We start from the raw sequence: 22,566 nt of genomic DNA on the forward strand, positions 1-22,566 counted from the left end.
ATGAAAATATAAGCTATTTTTAAAATAAAAGGCAAACACTTTCATCTTTCAAAAGTTTGGAGGTATAATGAGATTCTGTGAAAAAACAAAAACATTAGTATCAGCTTTTTAGTTACAAATCAAATTTATTTCCTACCAATACCTTTACATGAAAAATCTTCATGCAATAAAGTTTCAATCCCCCGAAAACAGAAATATATGGAACCATAACAGTCTAGCAGAAGGAAAAAATGTATAAATACTCTGGCTCAATACATGAGATCTGTCCTATTATGGCATAATTTTAACATAGTAGTAATCTTTTATGTTCCAATATTATAGCGCCTCATACAATCTAGCAATGTAACTCAAACTAAATTGTAATTTTAATACACTTATTCTTTTAATGAAAGTGCAGAGAACTGGATCAATTTTCCATTCAATGAACTTTTCGTATACAGACGAGGGAAGAGAAATAAGTGTGAATCAAACAACAACAAGGACAATTTGTCCCCTGAATTAGATTGATATATGGTAAGATTTTTATTATTTGGCAGTGATTTTCCTAATGGAGCACATTTCTGAAATAATAATGAGAAATATCGGGATATATAATTAGACAATTTTTCACTTCAGCTACTATTGTTAAAGATTACCTCTAATCACCAAATTGAAGGTGAAGTATAATTTATTAAGAGAATGAACACTAATTGAGATCATAATTTTCTTGACTTCTCTTGGCCTCTATTTTTCTCTTTATAAATAAAGGGGTGGATCCAGATGCCCTCTAAGATATTTTCCGGCTATGAACTTCATTTAGTTATCTATTTAAAAGTCTCTAATAAATACTTACAACTGTGAATAAAAAGACAACCTGGCAGTTTTTAGTCCACCCTATTTATATTTATGCATACAATAACAATTGATCCTAAATCTGTTATCTGGTAAATTTTTTTGGTTTATTGCTTCCTTTTTTCATATGTTTTGGTACATAGATTTTTTAGATTTAACTTTAAATGACACGTACTGACACTTTTCTAGGAAAAACTGAAAAAAGTATATATTTTAGTTTTGTCCTACTTATTCTTCTTTATAACCTATTCTTTTATCTGTATATTTTATCATTTTTTAGTCATTCAGAAAGTTGCCTTCATAACCTTGAATTATCTATTTAAGCTTTGATTTCTTAAATTCTCCATTCCAAATATCTATGAACTCCCTGCTAAGAAAAATGAAGAAAGCGGTATATCCACATTTCTTTCCATATCCCTGCCCTCATCCTTATTTCCCAACTCTGGGGTTTGCAGTTCTATTTAACATTAGTATAACCAACATTCTTATCTAAGTATTTCATTGTTCCTCTGGTTACAAGCAGACAAGAAGGAATAAGTGACCACAGCTACCATTCACTTTAGAAGATTTAGGTAATGATATTTAGAACTTTTGAGCTGATGATGTTTACAAGAGTTTCTTGGACTTTGAGTTGATGCTGTAGTAGGATGAGACTTTGCATGTGGATGGATACAAATCTTTGGGGACCAGAGAGCAAATTGTGGTAGGCTTAAGTTCACATTCTAATTCTTGTGACCTGTGACTATGTTACTTTGCAAGGCAAAACAGGCTTTACAGATATTTTTTTTAAGTTACAGGGCTCGAGATGGGGAGATTATCTTGGATTGTCCACGTGGGTCCAATTTAATCACATGATGTCTTCTGAGTCTACTGTTGCCACAGCGGTAGAAAGTCTCTCGGTTAAGTAATGTGGGTGGCCTCTAGAAGCTGGAAATAAGCCTAAGTTTACAGGTAGCAAGAAAATAAGAACCTTGATCCTCCAATCGCCAAGGAAATAAATTCTGCCAGCAATTCCTATCTAGCAGGAAACAATCCCCCCCTAGAATCTCCAGAAAGGAATGTAACCCTCTGCTGTTTTGATTTAATCCAGTGAGATCCATACCAAAATTCTGATCTACAGAAATGTAAAATAATAAATTTGTGGTAATTTGTTAAGGCAGTAATGTAATGGAAAAATGGAAAGTGTTTAGTTCTATTTTAGTTTCTCTCCTATATTAAGAGCATTCCACGATGAGATCATGTGAGCTCTACCTACTTCTTGACCATATCAGGATCCTATTAACAAGGAGGAAGGAGTGGGTGGCAGGGATAATAGGGATAATAGGGCCTGCCACAAATGACTAATCCTCTTGATTTGGTTTATATCTCTTGTCCTCCCTCTCAGACTTTCACCTATTGCTTTATGATCCAGAACATCTAACCTATGAGATTATTTTCTGTTTATATGCTCTTGGTAATTCAGTTCCCTCTTTCTGGGACACCTTCAACCAATTGCTTCATATTATCCTATTAACCCATCTCCTGGCTCCCTTTTGCTCTTCTAAGTATTTCTTAGACATTCTCTTTCACTAAGTCTTCTCAACTTCAAGATAAAATTACAGTGTTTATTCAATTCTGTTTCTGCCCTCTGTCCATACCGTAAATACGGTGTTGTCAATCCTAAAACTAGCCAGTTATTTTATTAGCAAAGTGAGTTTATTCAGGAATAGCAGAGGAATTGCAACTTGGGACAAGCAAACTATAGTGAACCACAGGCAAGTCCAGAGCACAAAGTCCAGTGGCTTGCTTTTATGGAGGAAAGGATGAAATTGTGAATTTTCCTCCAAAGTCTGTTGGAGTTGAGTGAGAGTTTGAACTTCTCATTGGCTATCGCTATTGCTGGTCAAGGAGAAAAGTTTACTTCCTCCTGCTGGGGCAGTAAATTAAGCTTCTTCCTGCTAAGCATGCAAAGTATGATTCCTTCTGGTGGAGTCTGCAACTGACAACCAGTGGTAGTCCCAGAGAATTGCCCATTCAAGACTTCTGGGCTCCATTTTAGATGAGGTTTCCTTTATTTTCACAGCATATACCATAATCAATTACATGTATGTGTTTACCTTCTGTCTCTCCTTCTGTTGTTACCAGTGGTTACCACTATGGTCAATAAATGTTTGTTAATATGATCATTATACTTAATAATATCCATGAATTGAGTGAATTATGTGTTCTTCATAGGGAAATTATACTCAATAGTACTCCCTAGACATACACATACTTTTTATGCTTTACATTGTGAAATATTTTTTTCAATGCACGAAAGTGGAGAGATTATAATAAATCCCCATTAACTATACTTCCTTCACCTTCAATAACCATAATATTTTCATGTATGTGTTTTAAGCAGCTAGAAAGCCAGTGGTGGTGTATTACTCCAGCAGGTAGACTTGTTATCAACAGGGATATCAACCTGATTTACATCTAAGGTGAGGAAACATTTCAATTCTCCAGGATCATAGTTCTGGTGCCCTTTAATAACAGCAATAAAAGACAAAACACTCTCAAAAAGAGCCATTAAGTACTACCCAGTAACCAAGAAGAAAAGAAGAAAAAAAGGGGGGGGGGTTGTATATTATAGACACGGACCTGAGAAAACACTTCACAAGTGTCCTAAATGGCCATTATATGTTACAGGACTTGTCCATGAAGGCAATTCCTACCAATTGTGACTTAATTCAAGAGAAAGCTCAAGTGTTTTGTTTTCGTTAGTAATAGTCCACTTCGGTGTTAGCAAGACAAAATGCTTCCTTGCTCTCTTGAATAAATCACATTCACTGAAGACTGCTTGAATACTTTTATCCCAAAACAAAAGTAGAGGGCTGAGGAGCTTTATTGGGAGTTTCAGCGATGCCCCATCAGCCTGCCTCTGTGCCCACACTGCTGTAGGGGCTGTTGTAGGAAGGCTGGAGGGGTGAGGGGCGCTTAAAGGATTCCCATGCAGAATCTAGATCTAGCAAAGGAGCACTCTTTGAAAGGCAGATTAACGAAAAAGCAAAGGCTCGAACCCGGGCCTGGTTAGGAACAGGGCTAAACGAAGCAATAACCTAACTGTCCTCATTCTCCCTCCAGCTTAGAGGGGCAGGCCGGAACTACACTTCCCATAATGCAAAGCGGCAGGGCGGCGCTAAAGAAATCGTTTGTTTTTACCTCTACTTGGCTCCAGTCGCCTCAGGTTTGATTATAAATTCCAGTCCCTCTTCTTGGCTCTCCTCCACCTCAGCCTCATTGGTTCCGTAGCCCCGGCGTAGGAGGGCGGCTTAGACGTCACTGGCAGCTGTTGAATGGAAGTTCTCAGTCCTGCGACCTGACGGTAAATGAAGTCCCTTCTCTGGTCATATATGTAGCTTCTCCGACTGCGTCGGAGAAAAAGAACTACATTACCCAGTAGGCCTTGGGGCTGCGGGGCGGCGTGGGGGCGTCACCTTACGTCTGGTACAGTCATCCCAAGCCTCTTCGGCGGGACTGTGATGGCCGGAGAGATGACGATCTTAGGTCAGTGACCAGGGGTTCCCTGTGGCTGTTGCGGGCCCTCGAGCGGTTTGGGGAGGCGGGGATAGGCGGGGGTGGTTGTCACCTCCTGGATCCAATTGGCGCAGTGGGAAGGGCTTCGAAAAGATGACTTAGAGTCGGTTTTTGGCTCTTCGGGTTGCCGAATTGGGGGTCGCGTCTAGAATGGCCTGGGCCAGAGTAGGCCATGCAGGGCCGGCGGCGACCCTCTGCGTACATCCCAAGGACATCGGGCCTCAGGAACGGTTCTTCTCAAAAGAACGTCGATTTTGAGTCATTGGTTGATGAGGCCTTCGAGAGGCCGCAAGAACGTGCATCCCCAAGACCTCTTTGTAGAGGAAGGGGGAGGAGCAGCACCAGCAGCCTGAGCTGCAGAGTCCTGGGATGCTGCTGCATCTTGAGAGGTCAGGCCCCTTGGATGTGTGGTCTGATGCTCTTTCCACCCATCTAGTTTAGCAATTAATCCTCCCCGAACGGGAAAACGATGAAATGTTTCTGAAGTTTCCCACGTAGGAGCAAGTGGAAAGTGGGGTTGGCGCTTGATGTCCTTTTTTTTTTTTTTTTTTTTTTTTTTTTTTTGAGTTATGTGTTGAAGATGAGCGTACAGTTAGTGAAACAGACTCCTACCGATTGACGTTTGGGGTCGTATGTAACACGTATGGATATTCTCTCCTGAAAACAAATAACAGATTAATTGTAATTTCAAAGTGGCATCTTTCTTCATCACTTATGTTTACAATCTGCATGGCGTTTGTTCATATTTGTGTGTTTTTGTTTTTGTTTTTTTTTAAATCAATTAATATTAGTTGAGCCTCTGTTATTTGCTAGGAGCCATTCCTGGTGGAGGGGATACAACAGTGAACAAAACCTGCCTTCAAGGCGCTTTATGTTGCCTTCAGGGTTCCACATTTATGGTTCTCTTTCCCTACATATTAACTCCTCAAGAAGTATTCCTTAATTCCTGTTTAAATACAAGAAGTTAACTGTGTTCTGTTGTAAAGTGACAGTTTAATATTTAAACAACTTTCAAAATCATTTTACCAATTTATCCCGTTCATTCTTTTGGAAAGAGAAAGGAGATGAAGGGGTAGAGTTTTAGCCCTACGATAATAACAAAGTTTTTGCTGTGGAAATTTTAATAATGAAATTTCTTTTTAATAATGATAATTAAAGCTGTGTAGAAAGCTATAAGATCTAAATACCAAATGATCAAGAATTTGAAATGCACCTATATTTAACATTTATCTAGCTTTCCCTAGAGATAAATGGGTTTTCCCGTCAGCATCAGCACAATTAAAAGTTTTTACTTCTCATTCACCAAGGTGAAGTACACAGACCTACAACTAGAGGAGTGTTTTGTTGTTGTTGTTGTTCCTTCATTTTAATTGTGTTATGATCACTTTGCATTATGAAAAACTTGATGCCTGAGAGAATTGTTACCATTAGTACTATAAAAGAAAATATTTTGAGAGTGTGGATTATTAGTCTTACCTCAAAGAGTGATATTAAAGGGAGTTTGCTATAGTAATTTAGCGTATCATACTAGTTTACTAAGACCTATCTTTTAATTTGCCTGTATTTCAGGATCAGCTGTTTTGACTCTCCTGTTGGCTGGCTATTTGGCACAACAGTATTTACCATTGCCTACTCCTAAAGTGATTGGCATTGACCTTGGCACCACCTACTGTTCGGTTGGGGTGTTTTTTTCCTGGCACAGGAAAAGTAAAGGTCATTCCAGATGAAAATGGGCATATCAGTATACCCAGCATGGTGTCCTTTACTGACGATGATGTGTATGTGGGTTATGAAAGCTTAGAGCTCGCAGATTCAAATCCTCAGAACACAATATATGATGCCAAAAGATTCATAGGCAAGATATTTACCCCAGAAGAGCTGGAGGCTGAGATTGGCAGATACCCATTTAAGGTAAGTGATTAGGTTAAAATCCGTTTTAATTTTAGTTCAGCGTATATTGTTGCAAATGATGCCTTATACAACATTCTGTTTCGCCTTAATCTGCGTGGAAGTCGTGTTACAACGAGCAGACCTACAGCAATTCCAGAATGAGTTGATTCATTGGCCCCACAGTGCTATCATGGACTCAGAGCCTCAGCTGTATCCTTGCTCTGCCATCCTCAGAGTGTCTACTTATCTCTTTGTTTCATTGTAGCAAAAAGCTGAAGCCCCCATGTACTATGGATCAATGGCCAGATAGCCAGGTAGATGGACAGATGCTTTGTGTGTGTTAGGTTATACACATTTGTGTACTTAAAAAAAAGAGAGAGATCATACTAGGCATTGCTGTTTTGACTTGTTTGAAACTCAACAATGTGACACGGACAGTGGGATAATAGGTTCACATTGTTTTCATGGACACTTGGAACGGCTATTCCTATATTTGTCCATTCTCAATAAGTGCACACTTTATTTTTTCCCTGGTTTTCCACTTATGTTGTAACTTCTTTGAGTAGCCTTGTACATATATCTTTGTGTTCTTCTTGATCATTTCCTAAACCGGAATTGTAGAAGTAGGAGAATTTGAGTTCTCTGAGTACTTTGATTGATATTGTCAAATTGTGCGCTGAAAGGTTGTGTGTTAACTATCTTTTTTAGAATGCTTATGTCTTCCCTGGTTACTATTTTTTAATCATTGCCAATAAATAAGTGAAAATGGTATCTTCTATTAATTTTTCATTCCTTTGATTTTTAGTGAGGTCAGATTTTTTTTTTTTAATATGTTCATTGGCATTTTTATTTTCTTTAGGAATCCTATTTTGGGGTGTATGTTTTTTTATGACTATAAAATACCTTTGTGATATGTTTTCAGTGTTTTTTTTTTTGTTTGTTTCTAATGTTCTTTTTATTTAACTGATGCTATATAATTTTGCTTTTGAGCTTTTAAGAATGTTAAATTTTCAGGACACCTGAGTGGCTCAGTTGGTTAAGCGTCTGATCTCACAGTTCATGGGTTCAAGCCCCGCGTCAGGCTCTGTGCTGACAGCTCAGAGCCTGGAGCCTGCTTTGAATTCTGTGTCTCCCTGTCTCTCTGCCCCTTCCCTGCTCATGCTCTGTCTCTCTCTGTCTCTCAAAAATAAATAAACATTGAAAAAAAATTTTTTTTAAAATGTTAAATTTTCATGTGGCAAATCATCTTAAAATTAAAAAAAAAATGCTTATAGACTCTTACAGACTTACAATGCCCTTTTCCATCCTATCCATTTGAATTTTTTTCTAATACTTTTACTTGAGCATTTGTAAGGTTGTGTTTTGATGTTTTTTCTTTTAAATATTTTAATTCTTTTTTTCATTATGGTAAGTGTACTCTTTAATCCCCATCGCTTATTTTATCCATACCCCCGACCCATGTCTTTTAAATATTTAAATGTTCTTTCCATAGAGGGTTTTTTTTTTCTTTCTTTTTTTTTTGGTAATTATGAAGTGGAATTCTAAACGAATAGGTTTTAAAATTAATAGCTGTATCAGTGCTGCTTATTGAATAAAATTCTCAGATTTTTTATGCATATACAAAGGAGAACATAAATTTACCCCATGTATTTCTTATATTTATTTCTTTGTTCTTTTTTAGCTTTATTCTTAGAATCTTTTATTAATTTATAAATCTTTCGTAAGCAGTGCTTAAATTATATAAAGCTATACATGTCCTCAAAATTATGATTTTGAGTGTATTACGTATTGATGCAAGTTATTTTTTCCCTGACTTTTAGGATATAACTGACATACAGCCCTGTATAAGTTTATGGTGTACAACATAATGATTTGACTTAAATATGTTGTGAAATGTTTAGCACAATAAGTTAACATCCATCATCTCATATAGATACAGAAGAAGAAATAAAATCTTTCCTTTGTTGTGAGAGCTCTTGGAATTTATTCTCTCAACAGCTTTCATATATACCACACAGTGGTATTAACTCTGGTTATCATGTTGAACATTGAGTTCCCAGTACTTGTTTACCTTATGACTGGAAGTTTGTACCTTTTGTCTTGACCACCTTCATCCATTTTGCCCATGCTCCCATCCCCTACCGCTGGTAAACCAGCTGATAAACCAGCTTATCTGAGTTTGGTTGTTGTTTTAGATTCTACACATGAGAGATCATATAGTGTTTGTCTTTCTCTGACTTATTGGCACTTAGTGTAATACTCTCAGGGTCCATTCATGTTGTCACAGACAGAAGGATTTTCTTTTTCATGGCTGAATAATATTTCATTATGTGTGTATATCAACCTTATCCATTTATCTGTTGACAGACACTTAGTTTGTATTCATGGCGTGGCTATTGTAAGTAAATGCTGCTGTGAACGTGGGGGTGCAGATAGCTACACAAGGGTATATTCCCAGAAGTGGAATTGCTACATCATATGGTAGTCCTAGCTTCAGGTTTTTGAGGAACTTCTGTACTGTTTTCCAACACAGGGTTATTTTCAGTTTTTGTTGTTGTTGTTAAGCTTCTAAGTGTTTTGATTTTTTTTGTTGTTGTTTCACCTGGGCTCTGAGGGTATGGTGTCTTTGAATCTTATTTTAATCGTGTCTTGTTTTTGTTTTTCCCAGATACGTCTGTTTTAATCGTAGCTTGTTTTTGTTTTTCCCAGATAGGTCTGTGGATGGTCAAGTTTTCTTCATTGAAACCTATTATACAGTCTAGAGCGATGAGAGTAAAGTTCTTATAATTTCTTAGAAGAGACTAATTGTCTTTACTGTTGATATTAATATAGTCTGTTGGTGAAAGTGGAATAGTATGTTTTAGAATTAATCTATTTCTTTGTTTTTATTTAATTTATTTTTTAAAGTTTATGTATTTTGAGAGAGAGAGAGCATGCATGCACAAGCAGGGGGAGAGGGAGAGAGAGAATCCCAAGCAGGCTCCACACTGTCAGTGAAGAACCAGACTAGAAGCTTAATCCCCCACGAACCGTGAGATCTTGACCTGAGCCAAAATCAGAAGTCAGATGCTTAACCGACTGGGCCACCCAGGTGCCCCTCATCTAGTTTTTTAAATATACAACCACATTAGCAGGGATAAGGAGCTAATACATGATACATGTTTTCATGGAAATAAGAATGTAAATGATACTTGATTCTTGGATAAGAACATAATGAACTACTAAAATGATTCGTGTTAATATGTACCAGAACATTTGTTCAGTTATCAATTATTTTTGGAAACAAGTTAATTAAAAGAAGATCCTGAATCAAATACATGATCCAGAAACTTTTATTCCTTATATTTTACCTTTTTTCTTTTATTCGTTTAACAAATATATATTGAAGATCTTCTGTGTTCCATTTATATGCTTGGTGATGAATTTGGTTATTCTGCTGTTATTGAAAGCTATGGTGTTGATTCACTTTATAGATTTTGAAGTATAACTTTTAATAACTTCTCATCTTGGTAAGTGACAGATTACAAAAAATTTTATGACCTTATGAAGTTAAATTTTTATTGAATAAGTCCAGTGTGTATGTATGTATGTGTTTAAGTATATGTGTGTGGATGTGTACACACACAGTTTTACATTTCTTTCTGTCCTTTTTGTTTTGTTTTTTTTTTTACTAATCCTATTCATAGGTTTTAAACAAAAATGGAATGGTTGAGTTTTCGGTCACAAGTAATGAGACCATCACCGTTTCCCCAGAATATGTTGGCTCTAGACTACTGTTGAAGTTAAAGGAAATGGCAGAGGAGTATCTCGGAATGCCAGTTGCTAATGCGGTTATTTCTGTACCAGCAGAATTTGATCTAAAACAGAGAAATTCAACAATTGAAGCTGCTAACCTTGCAGGTAATACCACCCTTGCCTGTGTTGCATTTTTTCTCAAAATGTTCTTATTTTGAAAATCTTCTGTAGTAAGGTATATCACTTTGCAAACCACCTAATTATCTAGGCATGTAAATAAACCCAAAGGAGGTAAATTAGATGGATTTTGATATATATTTAAAGATAAAAATTAAAAAAATTCTATAGCGCAATGTAAAATGCAACATATTATGACGACGGCCAATAAGATAGTCCTGTGACAAAGACTGAGGACATGCGTTCATGATAGCAGTGAGGAATTTTTTTTATAAATTTTCTTTAATGTTAAGATGAGTGTAATTTTTTTTTTTTTTTTTTTTTTTTTTTTTTTTTTTAAATCTGAGGTGGAAGAGAACTCATTTAAAACCATTCAGCAAATATTGGGTCCCTTGGCAAACAAAACATAAATCCCTGTTTCCGTGGAGCTCTATTCTATTGGAGAGAAACAGAAAGTCTGTATTAAAAATAAGTATATTATGGGGTTTCTCACCCCTAGCATATTTGGGCCTAGATAATTCTCTTGTGGGGAACTGTCCCATGCATTATAGGAGAGTTAGTAGCATCCCTAGCCTCTGCTCACTATATGCCAGCAGCACCAGCCTCTCCAGGACGTGACAGTCATCTTTCTTCTGGCATTGCCCAGTGTTCCCTGAGGGCCAGAATTGCCCCTGGTGCAGAGCCCTGATAAATGTGTATCAGAAAGAAATGTGCTTTGGAAGACAGACCAGCATAAGACGAGGATTGCTGGGAGTGGTCAGGAAGTGGGGGACTTGGGTTTTACAGTGGCCAAGTAGGCCTCCTTGAGAAGGTGACATGTAAGCAGATTTGAAGGAGGTGAGGTTGTTAGGCAAGCAGATATACAGAGGAAGTCTGTTGCAGGAGAGAAAACAGTCATTTAGCAGCCATAACATGGGAATTTGCTGGCACATGTGAAGATGAGAAGTAGGTAGTGTGGCCAGAGCAGAGTGAGTGATGAAGTCAGAGAGCTAAAGGAAATGGTGTTAAGGTTTTTAAATAAATTCTTCAGAGTTTGAATAGTTTTTTATGGTTCCTGATGCATAATAGCATATTGCTTTCTAAACCACTCATTAAGTGTGGCACTTAGGGTAAAGCAAGAAATTTGCACAAAGAAATCTGAACTTTCACTGTTCACTGTAATGTTTAACATTGTCTTCAAGATCAGATTGCTGTATATTTCAGATTTGCATTTGAGGGTCCTAAATTTTTTTTTGAGCGTCCTAAATTTTAAGTCTACTTTTTGAGTCATTGTGTCTATTGAAATATTTCATCTAATTTTTTATCTATTTATCTGCTTGTTTTTATCAGAGTCTTTTTTTTTTTTTAAGTTTCTTTATTTTGAGAGAGACAAAGGGCAAGTAGGGGAAGGGCAGAGAGAGAGGGAGTGAGAGAGAATCCCAAGCTCAGAGCCCAACACGGGGCTCGATCCCACAAACTGAGATCATGATCTGAGCCGGAATCAAGAGTCAGATGCTTAACCAACTGAGCCACCCAGGAGCCCCTGTCAAAGTCATATATATGTATATATGATCTATGTGTATTATATATATATGTCATATGTATATGACATACATATATGATATATATCATATATATATATATATATGATGTTTTATTTATTTTTGAGAGAGAGAGAGACAGTGCAAGCGGGGGAGGGGCAGAGAGAGGGAGACACAGAATTTGAAACAGGCTCCAAGCTTTCATTTCCACAGCAATTTATTATAGCACATAATGATTAAGCTTTTATTGCTTATGTATTCCCAAGTAAAATAATGAAAATTAGAAGAAGCTAGGAGTTTTTTTTTAATTAAATATTAATTAATAAAGACTAGAGTGATACATTCCACTGAATCTGGGCTTTTCTTTTTCTTACCTTAATAAAAGCCATTGTTACTCATTGGGGTTCATGCTTTAGAAAACACATTAACATTGTGTGAGGTTGAGTGGGAAGAAATTTTGATAATGGTGTCCTCCGATGAATTGTTCTTCCTTCCAACCAATCTTACAGGACTGAAGATCTTGAGGGTAATAAATGAACCCACAGCGGCAGCTATGGCCTATGGCCTCCACAAGGCTGATGTCTTTCACGTCTTGGTGATAGATTTGGGCGGAGGAACTCTAGATGTGTCATTGCTAAATAAACAAGGAGGAATGTTTCTAACCCGAGCAATGTCTGGTAAGAAAAATACAGGGAGACTAAAAGAGGTTCACACAATGCTTTCCTTAGCACACCTAATGTGTTAAATGTTTATTTAAAAATTTTTTTCCGTGTACTTTGACTTCATTTTGGTAATCTATGTATGTTATTTTATAACCACCATTTGTGTATTTTTACAGCAAAAAGTAAAGTCTAAAAAAAATGGGCATCCTACATGGTAGATAAATATACTGCCAGTTGTAGTTCACTGAGCCAGTAGGACTTGATGGCTGTGGTGAAGGGGACAGAAAGCAAGAAAAACCCTTTAAAATGAAGAGTGATCAGTTTATTTCATTTGATAATATATTTTACAAAATAGATGTCTTTAGAAAATCTAATACTGTTAATAGTATTCTCTAAGAAATAAGAGGATTTTGCATTCTAAATCTTTCTTTAAAGGTTTTGTTTTAATTTAAGGAATTGAGCCTGTTTTGAAAGAGAAGTTGTCAATTATAGGTTGTCTAACTCCTGCTTTTTTCTTTTTCCTAACTGGATTCTTTAGAACCAAGTTCAGTGCCAGGGCTTTGTACCACATTAATCTTTTCCCTTTACATCTTTTTTTTTCTTTTAATTTCAGCTCTTAAGCAAGCAAACATGTTATAAAAAGACAAAATGTCTACTGCTACTTTTTAATTATAAGGACTTTCTTCTTTTGAGAATAATGGCAGTCAGTGTTTTTAAATTGCAATTAAAAGCTAATCTGTTGTCAATCTTTATCTTCTGAAAAATTATTTGATATCATTAAGAAATATTTCCTTTTCTATCATTTAAAAATTTTAACCATGGGGGAAGGGAAGGGGAAAAAAATAGTTTCAAACAGAGAGGGAGGCAAACCATAAGAGACTCTTAAATACAGAGAACAAACTGAAGGTTGTTGGGGTGGCCAGGGGAGAGGGGAAAATGGGTGATGGGCATTGAGGATGGCACTTGATGGGATGAGCACTGGGCGTTGTGTGTAAGCGATGAATCATGGGAATCTATTCCCGCAGCCAAAAGCACACTGTGTACATATGTTAGCTAACTTGAAAATAAATTATATTTAAAAAATTAAAACTAAGAAAAATAAAAATTTTAACCAGATATGCACTGTTTTTAAATAGAACACATTTTAGTTAAAATCTTTCTAACCCAATTATTTTTAATCAGTTTTTGTATGAATAAAATCTTAATAGTTAAGTACATTAAGCAAGAGATGTATGTCTAGAATATCATTTCCATACATACTACAGACATGTATATGCATATACACATACAAATGCATAAATGTAATATGAACTTTTTTATTTCTAACTTAGGAAACAATAAACTTGGAGGACAGGACTTCAATCAAAGATTGCTTCAGTACTTATATAAACAGATCTATCAAACATATGGCTTTCGACCCTCTAGGAAAGAAGAAATTCACCGATTAAGACAAGCTGTGGAAATGGTCAAATTAAACCTGACTCTTCATCAGTCTGCTCAGTTGTCAGTATTACTAACAGTGGAGGAAAAAGACAAGAAAGAACCTCAGAGTAGTGACACTGAACTGCCAAAGGACAGATTTTCCCCCGCTGATGGCCACCATGTGAACAGTGTGTTTGGAGCTGGCCTTTCTGAAAAGAAAAGTGGAGAAAGTCAGGTGTTATTTGAAACAGAAATATCACGGAAGCTCTTTGACACCCTTAATGAAGATCTCTTCCAGAAAATACTTGTACCCATTCAGCAAGTACTAAAAGAAGGCCACCTGGAAAAGACTGAGATTGATGAGGTGGTTTTGGTTGGGGGCTCTACTCGTATTCCTCGAATCCGCCAAGTCATTCAAGAGTTCTTTGGAAAGGATCCCAACACTTCTGTAGACCCTGACCTGGCCGTGGTGACAGGAGTGGCCATCCAAGCAGGGATCGATGGAGGCTCTTGGCCTCTTCAAGTCAGTGCTTTAGAAATTCCCAATAAGCATTTACAGAAGACCAACTTCAACTGAATTATAGAGGGATGATTATTTGTGATTGTCTCATGATCTCTTCCTCCTTATCAGACCACCTCCTCCAATAAAGAAAAATCTGTAAAATAATCTCACAAATTTACCTGAAAGGGAACATTTAGATACACAGAAATTTTACATAACATTTTGTTTTAGGATGAAATGTGACCAGATTGATCCTATTTGATTTTGGAGAGATCACATTCCAACAAATACTTCTAAAATGACAGAGTTGAGGTAAAACTCTTACAGGAGCATGGGTGGCTTTGTTTTTTGGATTCTGGAAGTAGATAACCATATGCACTTAACGTTGTATTCTGTAAACATTGCCTGGTGCCAATTTTACAATTCCCAGTTCTTACTAAATTGTATTAGCAGGAGCTGGTAATTGATTGACTTGGTCATCACATGTAACTATTAGTTTGAGCTATACTTGAAGGACAGTATTGGTGTCAGATTTTTACATTGGCTGGGAGATAGGCAGTATTATTAATATAAGCTGCATATGTAATATTCAGTAATTGACATGTATGTAATAAATTTGCTTTCACAAATTCAAACTTACGTGATTTATTCAAATGTTTCAGTACCAGACAGTAAAAGTAACCAACTTACACTGTAGTTCCTTCATTTGTTATACATTATTTGCTTGGATTTCCATGATTCTGCCTGGTTAGAAAACAGGAATTATTAATTTGATTTGATACATGTCTTAATGTCATAATAAAGCCATCACCACTATCTCTTTTTTTGTTATCCACAGTGTTTGCAGACTTGGTAATTAGCAGTAATTAGCTACAGTATTTATGTTTTTGTTTTTGTTTTTGTATCTTTATTTTCAGTGAGCCCTGGACACTGAGCTTGCATTTGAACTATCAAATCCTACTTGATTCAGTTTCTACGGAGATTTTACCCCATATTATTTGACTGAAGATCATTTGTAAAATCCTTATTACTGTTTCCCACTATCATTTTACAATAGTCACTCTTGGACTGTTTTTAGCCTTAAGGTTAGTATGTGATGAGAGCAAAAACAATTGTGAATATTGGAAGTAATGTTGCAATCTAATGTGGAAGGCAATGTGGAAAAATTTCTACAAATCAGCATTTGTAGCAGTTTTGTTTTGCTTTTGTTTGTTTCTGTTTAGAAAAGCTACAGGGACCAAGAAAGAAAATAGAGCAAGCAGTTCTGTTTCTGAGATGCCCATATTTAAAGATTTACTTATTTATTTATTTTTCTTAATACAAGCATGCTTCATACCATATTCAAAGATTATACTCTGGTCAACATGTTTGTTGATGTAAAGTATGTCTGCTTTATATCCATTGTTGAATTTAAAGGCTGTTGAATTTCCAATCACTGAAAAGAGAACTAAGCAAACTCATTTCAGCAACATCAAAACAATTCAGCTACTCATAATAAAAAGCTGAATGTTAATATTTTTCGCAGATCTAAAAAAATAATGTTAGCAATGAGATTGCTGTTAAGACACAATTTCAATCAAATAGTTTGTGTACGGAATGTCAAGTAGGTAGGAAAAAAATGTTTGTTGACATATTTTATTTTAGAACTAACAGAGAAATGCCAAAGATGAATCCTTCACTGCATTATGAAAATATTTGAGGGTTCTCTCAGACGATATGAATCTTTAATAGATTTTAGAATTGGAAAAGATCTTTTTGCAAAGGTCTTTAAGAAAAAAGTGTTCCATCTGTCAAAATCTCCACATAAAATATCAATTTTAACCTGAAGAATTTTGACATTTTTAAAAAAAAAAAAACCTTGACTTTCTCAAATACATGAGGTAGTTTAGGACAATGTGTTAGGGCAACAATTTGTTAAAAAAGGGCAGCTAATCTCATATACTGAAAAGGGAATTTAAATAATTTGATTGTGTCTGAAAAATAGAATGGCAGTGTTGGAATTTGGGGGCAGTGTTTAGCATATTCTCTAATATAGTTACACCTTTAAAAATACGAAGTAATGTCTGTCTTTGATCATATTTTAGGGGGCTATATATAAATGGTCTTGAAATCAATGTAGTTTATTTATTTAAAAGATAAAAATGCTTCCTGAAAGGGATATTTATGCCTAATCTGAAAACATTTTTCATAAAACAAACCTAATACATTTTGGTTGTACATCTAGCTAGTGTTTTTTGAAGTGCATAACTTTTTAAATATTGACTGTTGTATGATTAGAATATGTGAATGAGTAATTTATTTTGTATCAGGAATGTTTTGGTACTGTGTTTTCACTCAAACCACTGACTTAACAGATGCTACTGTGTATCACATGTACTGAAAACTATATAGTTCTTGTGCATAGCAGATTGTGCCTCTTAAATTTGTGTGTGTACAGGTAATTCACATTTTAATGTAAATAAATACCACTTTGAAGTTTGTTTTTTAAACTGTGTACTTTATTTTCCATTCAGGACTAGGCCAGAGTACATTTTTGAGGTTTACAAGTGACAGAGAAGGTAGGGATAGAGCTGATCTGATGTTCATGGCATGTGACTTCAGCAGCTGTTGCCTACTTGCCTGCATCCTGACTCTGGGGTTGCTTCTGTACTTTTCTAATTTTTCTAATTTCTGTATTTTCCTAATTTAGAAGAGACAGTTCCTTTACCATCTGAATAGTATGTCCAGTATTCTGAATACCAATTCATGGCCTTTGACCATAATGGAGCCAAGACCTAAATTAACCTATAGTTAATAAATAATCCTGCATAATTGGTTGATTCATTAATACTTTGTAATTTTCTGATAAAGTTCATCTTATTCTTTGGACAAAAACTACATAAACATTTGGCCAAAGTGTCATTTGTTGCCCCTGTGCTTCTGGCCAAGACCGAATGAAAGGGAACGGATTCAACTAAATATCAGATGAAATATATGAAACAACAGGACTTTGCACATCATGGTCAGCATTAATTCATGTCCATTACCTCTGTAAAAGCATAGATCTGGCAATGCAGGGAAAGCAGAAGACTGTTTTGTAATACCTGGAGACTTACACAAATGATCAGAACAGAAAGCCAAAGGCAGATGTTCAGAGGGAATTCATGGTGACTGAAGTGTTATCAATATGTATATTGCATTCCTATTTGCACTTCACTGTCACATTCCAAATCATTTAAGTCTTACTTTCTGAACACATTACATTTTCTACTTCATATATCAGCAGTAAACCAATTGTAAATACATTAATGATGAGCTACATTTTATAAATGTGAATGCAAACATTGACCTTTATTGCTTATCTTCGCGCACACACAAAAATGCATGTGTGTTACTTCCCTTCTAACATCTTGGAGCAAATAGTTTTCAAGATTTTCACAATATGTTTTTATAAATATCAAATATTTCTCCATTTATAACCTATTTTTACATTTTACTCATATGTCTATTCATGTTTATTTTGTTCTTTGTGCCATGCTCAGGAGATAAACAAGATTCCTATCTTTGATCAACTATATAACTACCCATGTACTCAGATTGGTCAATCCATAAAAAAACAGGTGAGCAACTCTGGTTACCTTTGTCAGAGATCAAGAGAAGCCAGTCAGCCTTGTCCCCGTTCATACCCACTACCTTGGCCTTACTAATTCAGTAGCACAGCAGCCACATGAACTACCTAGTCTTCATCTCCATTAGCACATTTAGAGAAATAGAGCTCACAATATAGCCAGAAGTCAAGATTTCAGTATTCTAGAGATGGCCCACTTGCTTAGAAAATGACAGCCAGAAAGATGGGAGTTGGGAAAACAGGAAGGAACTAGATCTCTTCTGACTGCTGCCTCCGTCAAGTGACATAATAACCTGATAATAATATAGCTATATTGTGTAGCAATGGGGATTAGATCTTATTTTAATACCTACCTGGTTATCCCAAAGTTGCTGTGTATGAAATAGACTTTCATAAACATTGGCTCAATTTTGCCCTTTTTATTTACTTAATAGTGCATTCTGTGATGGGTTTATAAATAGGAGACACCAATTGCAAGGAGCTGTGATTGCTGATATTGAAATGGCTAGCATGTTATTAAATGTGTTTTATATGCCAGACACTGTCCTAAGAGTTTGTGTTACATGATTTAATTTTCAAAAACTTTAGGAGGTTGATAAAATTGTTACTACCAAGTAAGTCCAGAGAAGCAAGTTAACTTGCCCCAGTGTACAGGACTACAAGGTGGTGAGAGTGGAATTGAACATCCTATCTCACGATCCAGTAGCTTTAAAAACTACTGTATTTTCCTTTTTTAGTTTTCTTGATTATGTTTCCTAAGCGAAAGGCTCTACAGATCAGTTATAACTATTATTTGTGTGTATATTAAAATACAGCATTACATCTCAATACTGTTGGATACCAAAGGTATGCTAGAAAACATATCAAATTACCATTACTAAACCATTTTGACCTACAAAAATGGCTATTTCATATGGTTCAAACTAATGATACATTTGAAAAAGGAGCCTGCCCCCAAGCTTTAATTCCATTTACTATGCTTACAACACTATTGGTTTTAAGTCCTTCTCCTCTATTTTTAACCACCAGACTCTTGTTAACTAGCTCTCCCAGGAATGGGACATCTTAGTAGGCACTGCAAAGACAATCAATTTTCTCATCACGTGGACCTGGAGTCTACATTTTATTGGCCAAGATCTTGAAATCTTATTTTTGGAAACATAGGGTGGATAATAATACCTTTTTTATATTCCTTAGTGAAGACTGAAGTAACAAATGATTCCAATGTCTCACACATTAGTTGGCATAGGTATGCTTTCAATAATAAATATCCTCAATATCCTAAAAAATTCAACTTAATGCTGCTTAGGATTTTCCTTCTATAAGCTAAGATAAATATTTCTATATATTGAAATTATAATCCTTATCTTCTTAAATCTGTTTCAGAGTTAGTCTTTAAGCAAACCAGACAATCATTGAATACACATGTTTGTTTTAAAAATTCAAATGAACTTACTTCTCTGTAATCCAGTCATACTGAGGACCTTGCACTTTGCTTCTCGTATACTGCAGCGATTGAATAAGCTTTGTGAACGTAATTGAAATGAAAATGTAATACTAATTTCTTAAAACATGAAAAAAATATTTTTGAGTAATTTTGACTTAGTCATATTTTATGTTTACTTTTGCTTTCTTTTTACTCTTTAAAGTATACTATATGTTATATGTGTGTATACATATACATATGTGTGTATATGTATATCTATCTAGATCTAGATGATATAGATATAGATATAAAACTGCACTCCTAAGTATATGGCTTGATGAATTTTCACAAATTGAACCAATACTCAGACCCAGATCAAGAAACAGAATATAACCATTATCCAAGAAGCCCAATTTGTGTACCCCTTCAATCTTGTCCCCTCTGTCTTTACCAAGAAGAAACAGTATCCTGACTTCTAGTAGCAGTATACTTTTTCCTTTTTAAAAAACTTTTGTAGAAACAGAATTATAGAATCACATACTACTACTCCTTTGCAGTTGGTTTCTTGCCCTCAACATCTTACTTGTGAGATCCGTCCTTACTGTTGCCTGTAGCTGTTGTTCATGCTCATGGCTGTATACATTTCTACCGTGTGACTGTGCTGCAGTTTATTCAGGCTACTGTTGATTTCCCATTTGGTTTTTTAAATTACAGAGGGTCACAAATAATAAACGGATGAATGAATGAATGAATGAATAAATAAATAGCAGAAGGTCTCTGGTTGATTTACCAAAGGTGTAAAGAGGCTAAAACAATCTTTTTTTTTTTTTTTTTTTTTAACATTTATGTATTTTTGAGACATAGAGAGAGAGAGTATGAACAGGGGAGGATCAGAGAAAGAGGGAGACACAGAATCTGAAATAGGCTACAGGCTCTGAGCTGTCAGCACAGAGCCTGACGCGGGGCTCGAACCCACAGACCGCGAGATCATGACCTGAGCCGAAGTCGGACGCTTAACCGACTGAGCCACCCAGGCACCCCAACAATCTTTTAACATAATGAAATATCTAGATCCATTTCCTTTTTAATTTTTTAAAAATGTTTATTTTTGAGAGAGAGAGAGAGAGGGAGACAGAGCATGATTGGGGGAGGGGCAGAGAGGGAGACACAGAATCCAAAGCAGGCTCCAGTCTCCCAGCTGTCAGCACAGAGTCCGAGGCGGGGCTTGAACTCAGGAACTGCGAGATCATGACCTGAGCTGAAGTCGGACATTCAACCGACTGAGCCACCCAGGCACCCCTCCCTTTCCTTATTTAAATTTTTTTTTTTAATGTTTATTTATTTTTGAGACAGAGAGAGACAGAGCATGAACGGGGGAGGGGCAGAGAGAGAGGGAGAAAAAGAATCGGAAGCAGGCTCCCGGCTCTGAGCCATCAGCCCAGAGCCCGATGCGGGGCTCAAACTCACGGACCATGAGATCATGACCTGAGCTGAAGTCGGACGCTTAACCGACTGAGCCACCCAGACGCCCCTCCTTTTTTTAAACTGAAGTATAATTAACATGCAGTATTGTATTAGTTTCAAGTGTACAATATGATTCAATAATTCTATACATTACTCAGGGCTCATCAAAATGTGTAGTTTTAATCCTCTTCGCCTCTTTCACCCATCCCCCTACCCATCTTCCCTTGGGCAACCACCAATTTGTTCTCTGTTTTTAAGAGCATGTTTTTTGGGGGGCTCCCTGTGTGGCTCAGTTAGTTGAGTGTCTGACTCTTGATTTTTGGCTCAGGTCATGATCCCACAGGGGCGTGGGATAGAGTCACCCATCAGGCTCTGCCCTGAGCACTGGAGTCTGCTTAAGATTCCTTCTCTCTCATGCATACTTGCACTCTCTCTCTTAAAAAGAAAAAAACAAAAATACAAACAAAAAAACCACTGTTTTAAAATCGTCTTGTCCTTTTTTTGTTTCTTAAATTCTACATATGAGTGAAATCTTATGGTATTTGTTCTTCCCTGACTTGTTTTACTTAGCATTTTACCTTCTAGATCTATCCATGTTGTTGCACATGACAAGACTGATTTATTGTTCTATAGCTGAATGATATTCTTTTTATACACACACACACACACACACATACATACATACATACCGTATCTTCTTTATCCATTCATTTATTAATGGGCACTTCAGTTGCTTCTGTATCTTGGATATTATAAATAATGCTGCAATAAACACAAGGGTGTATATATCTTCTCAAATTAGTGTTTTTGTTTTCTAGTAATGGAATTACTGGATGATATGGTAATTATATTTTTAATTTTTTGAGGAACCTCATTCTGTTTTCCACAGTGGCTGCACCAATTTGCATTCCCACCACAGAGTTCCTTTTCCTTCACATTCTTGCCAACCTTGTTATTTCTTGTGTTTTTGATTTTAGCCATTATGACAGGTGTAACATATCTCACTGTAATTTTGATTTGCATTTCCCTGATAATGAATGATGTTGGGCCTCTTTTCATGTCTCTGTTGGCCATGTATATGTCCTCTTTGGAAAAATGTCTATTCAGGTACTCTGCCCATTTTTAATCAGTATACTCATTTTCTTGGTGTTGAGTTGTATACGTTCTTTATATATTTTAGATATTAACCCTTTATCAGATATATCATTTGGAAATATCTCTCCCATTCAGTAGTTTGCCTGATGTTTTGTTAATGGTTTCCTTTAGTATGCAAAATCTCCCAATAGTTTATTTTTGCTTTTGTTTCCCTGGTTAAGGAGACATATCTAGAATAACGTTGCTAGGCCAATGTCCAGGAAATTATTATGTTTTCTTCTAAGAAAACATTAGATTTCAGGTCTCATATTTAGGTCTTTAATCTATTTTGAGTTTATTTTTGTGTATGGTGAAAGAAAGTAGTCCAGTTTCATTCTTTTGTAGGTAGCTATCCAGTGTTCCCAACATCATTTGTTGAAGAGTCTAGATCCCTTTCTTAATGGAATTCAACAGATATTTATTCATTGTTTACTGAGAACAAAATATAGTGGTTGACTCTTCAGGGATTGTAAAGACAGGAAAACACCTCTAGTGGCTTCCATTCTAATGGAAGGAGGCTTTAGATAATCTAGGGTTTTATAACTTAAAGCAAATTTTCATAAATACCTGTTGAGATGAAGCTAGGTTGTACATGGCTGTAGGAAGGAGAAAAAGTGAATAAAAGAAATAATTGATGG

The 22,566-nt window shown here is 36.0% G+C and overlaps 1 protein-coding gene and 1 long non-coding RNA gene across 2 annotated transcripts in view; one reads left to right on the forward strand and one right to left on the reverse strand.

Moving 5' to 3' along the window:
* The window catches only part of LOC122491298, a 65,681-nt gene extending 61,469 nt beyond the window's left edge, over window positions 1–4,212 (reverse strand). Inside the window, exon 1 of the long non-coding RNA XR_006299328.1 lies at window positions 4,015–4,212. This is a non-coding gene — a long non-coding RNA (uncharacterized LOC122491298). The remainder of the gene's footprint in view (window positions 1–4,014) is intronic.
* A 33-nt stretch (window positions 4,213–4,245) lies between these two features.
* Window positions 4,246–16,776, forward strand: HSPA13 (heat shock protein family A (Hsp70) member 13). The gene is given in 6 exon segments (XM_043593842.1): window positions 4,246–4,359; window positions 5,959–6,074; window positions 6,076–6,300; window positions 9,966–10,179; window positions 12,221–12,388; window positions 13,705–16,776. Coding segments are annotated over 6 exon segments (1,416 nt in total). The 5' UTR covers window positions 4,246–4,334; the 3' UTR covers window positions 14,373–16,776.
* The last annotated feature ends 5,790 nt before the right edge of the window (window positions 16,777–22,566 follow it).

This window comes from Prionailurus bengalensis, chromosome C2 (genome assembly GCF_016509475.1).
Source record: "Prionailurus bengalensis isolate Pbe53 chromosome C2, Fcat_Pben_1.1_paternal_pri, whole genome shotgun sequence".
NCBI lineage: Eukaryota > Metazoa > Chordata > Mammalia > Carnivora > Felidae > Prionailurus > Prionailurus bengalensis.